This window comes from Penaeus monodon, chromosome 33 (assembly GCF_015228065.2).
Source record: "Penaeus monodon isolate SGIC_2016 chromosome 33, NSTDA_Pmon_1, whole genome shotgun sequence".
NCBI classification, from domain to species: domain Eukaryota; kingdom Metazoa; phylum Arthropoda; class Malacostraca; order Decapoda; family Penaeidae; genus Penaeus; species Penaeus monodon.
In genome coordinates, this window is record NC_051418.1 from 12391914 (window position 1) to 12393044 (window position 1131).

At 32.8% G+C, this 1131-nt stretch overlaps 1 protein-coding gene across 2 annotated transcripts in view; it reads left to right on the forward strand.

The window, feature by feature from the left end:
• The window catches only part of LOC119594048, a gene marked incomplete in the record, with an annotated part of 19142 nt that overhangs the window by 8313 nt on the left and 9698 nt on the right, over positions 1 to 1131 (forward strand). For both annotated transcript variants that reach the window (XM_037943081.1, XM_037943082.1), the window contains 1 exon segment: positions 1013 to 1108. In XM_037943081.1, coding sequence (XP_037799009.1) covers positions 1013 to 1108 — 96 coding nt within the window.

The window sequence follows — 1131 nt, forward strand, 5'->3', positions numbered from 1 at the left end:
GGCCCTAGAACTGTAAAAATAATGTTAGGTTCAGATTATCATTCCATTGAAGACAAAAGTTATTATTTTGGTCTGAAATTACCATATTGTATTTATGGTGTTTTGAAACACTGCATAAACATGCATGTATCAAACTTGTATAAACTGCCAATAAGACATGTATTCTAGACTATTTTGACTGTCATTATTATATTAACAGTTTGCCCTTTTGTTCTGTCTTGGCATTGTTTACTAGTACATCATGAGTGCTTGTGGTTTTGAGAGATAAATTTAGAGAATTACTGTACAAAACTACTAAAATATTGCATGAATTTGAGAATGATCATATTATCATATATAAGCTATATTGGTTATATTACTGTATTTGTTTCATAATCATTGAACTTCCGGGAATTCTCAAAAGCAGTGGTGTGCTACCATGGATCCTCCTGGTGGCTAATCACAGTAAGACAAACCAACATGACCAAAAATATGAAGTTTCACATACTGTTTGATAATTCTTATGACCAAAATATAAACAACAACACAGATGCTGCTGCAATAGTTCAGGAGCTGTTCTCCTGATACCTTTGTCACCCTGTAAAACTGCAATAGAATATATTTAAATTAATATGTGATGAAAGTCACTTCCCCCCCTCTTCAAAAAAAGTCAAATAACCTTTTAAAATAGGGAGGTGTCGTATGTTAAGGGTGCAAAAGCAAATACAGTATGTCTTGACACCTGGGTATAGTGAACTCAGTGTAAAAATAGTGATCCTAAACTTTCTACTTTAAATGGTTTTTAGATGTTAACTAATGTTTTATTGTATATTTTTCATTGCTATAGAAGTCTCTCTCTTATATATTATAGAGAATTAAAACACTAAAGTTTAAACAAATTATAATAGTTCTTCTTCTCATCATATCTACAATTTTTTTCCTTACCATCATCATCATCTGTTTGTCATTTTACTGTCTTTGTTAATGATCAGTAATAAGATAATTAAAGTTTCACTTTCTCTGCGCATTTCAGCGGGCAAGAGTGGATTTAAACAAGTGGGGGGTTTGCAGAGCCAGGGGTTAAGGGTTCCAACCACAAAAGCAGGAAGCCTGTTTGACCACTTAGAAGGTGAGTTTCTTTTGTTTTGGCTC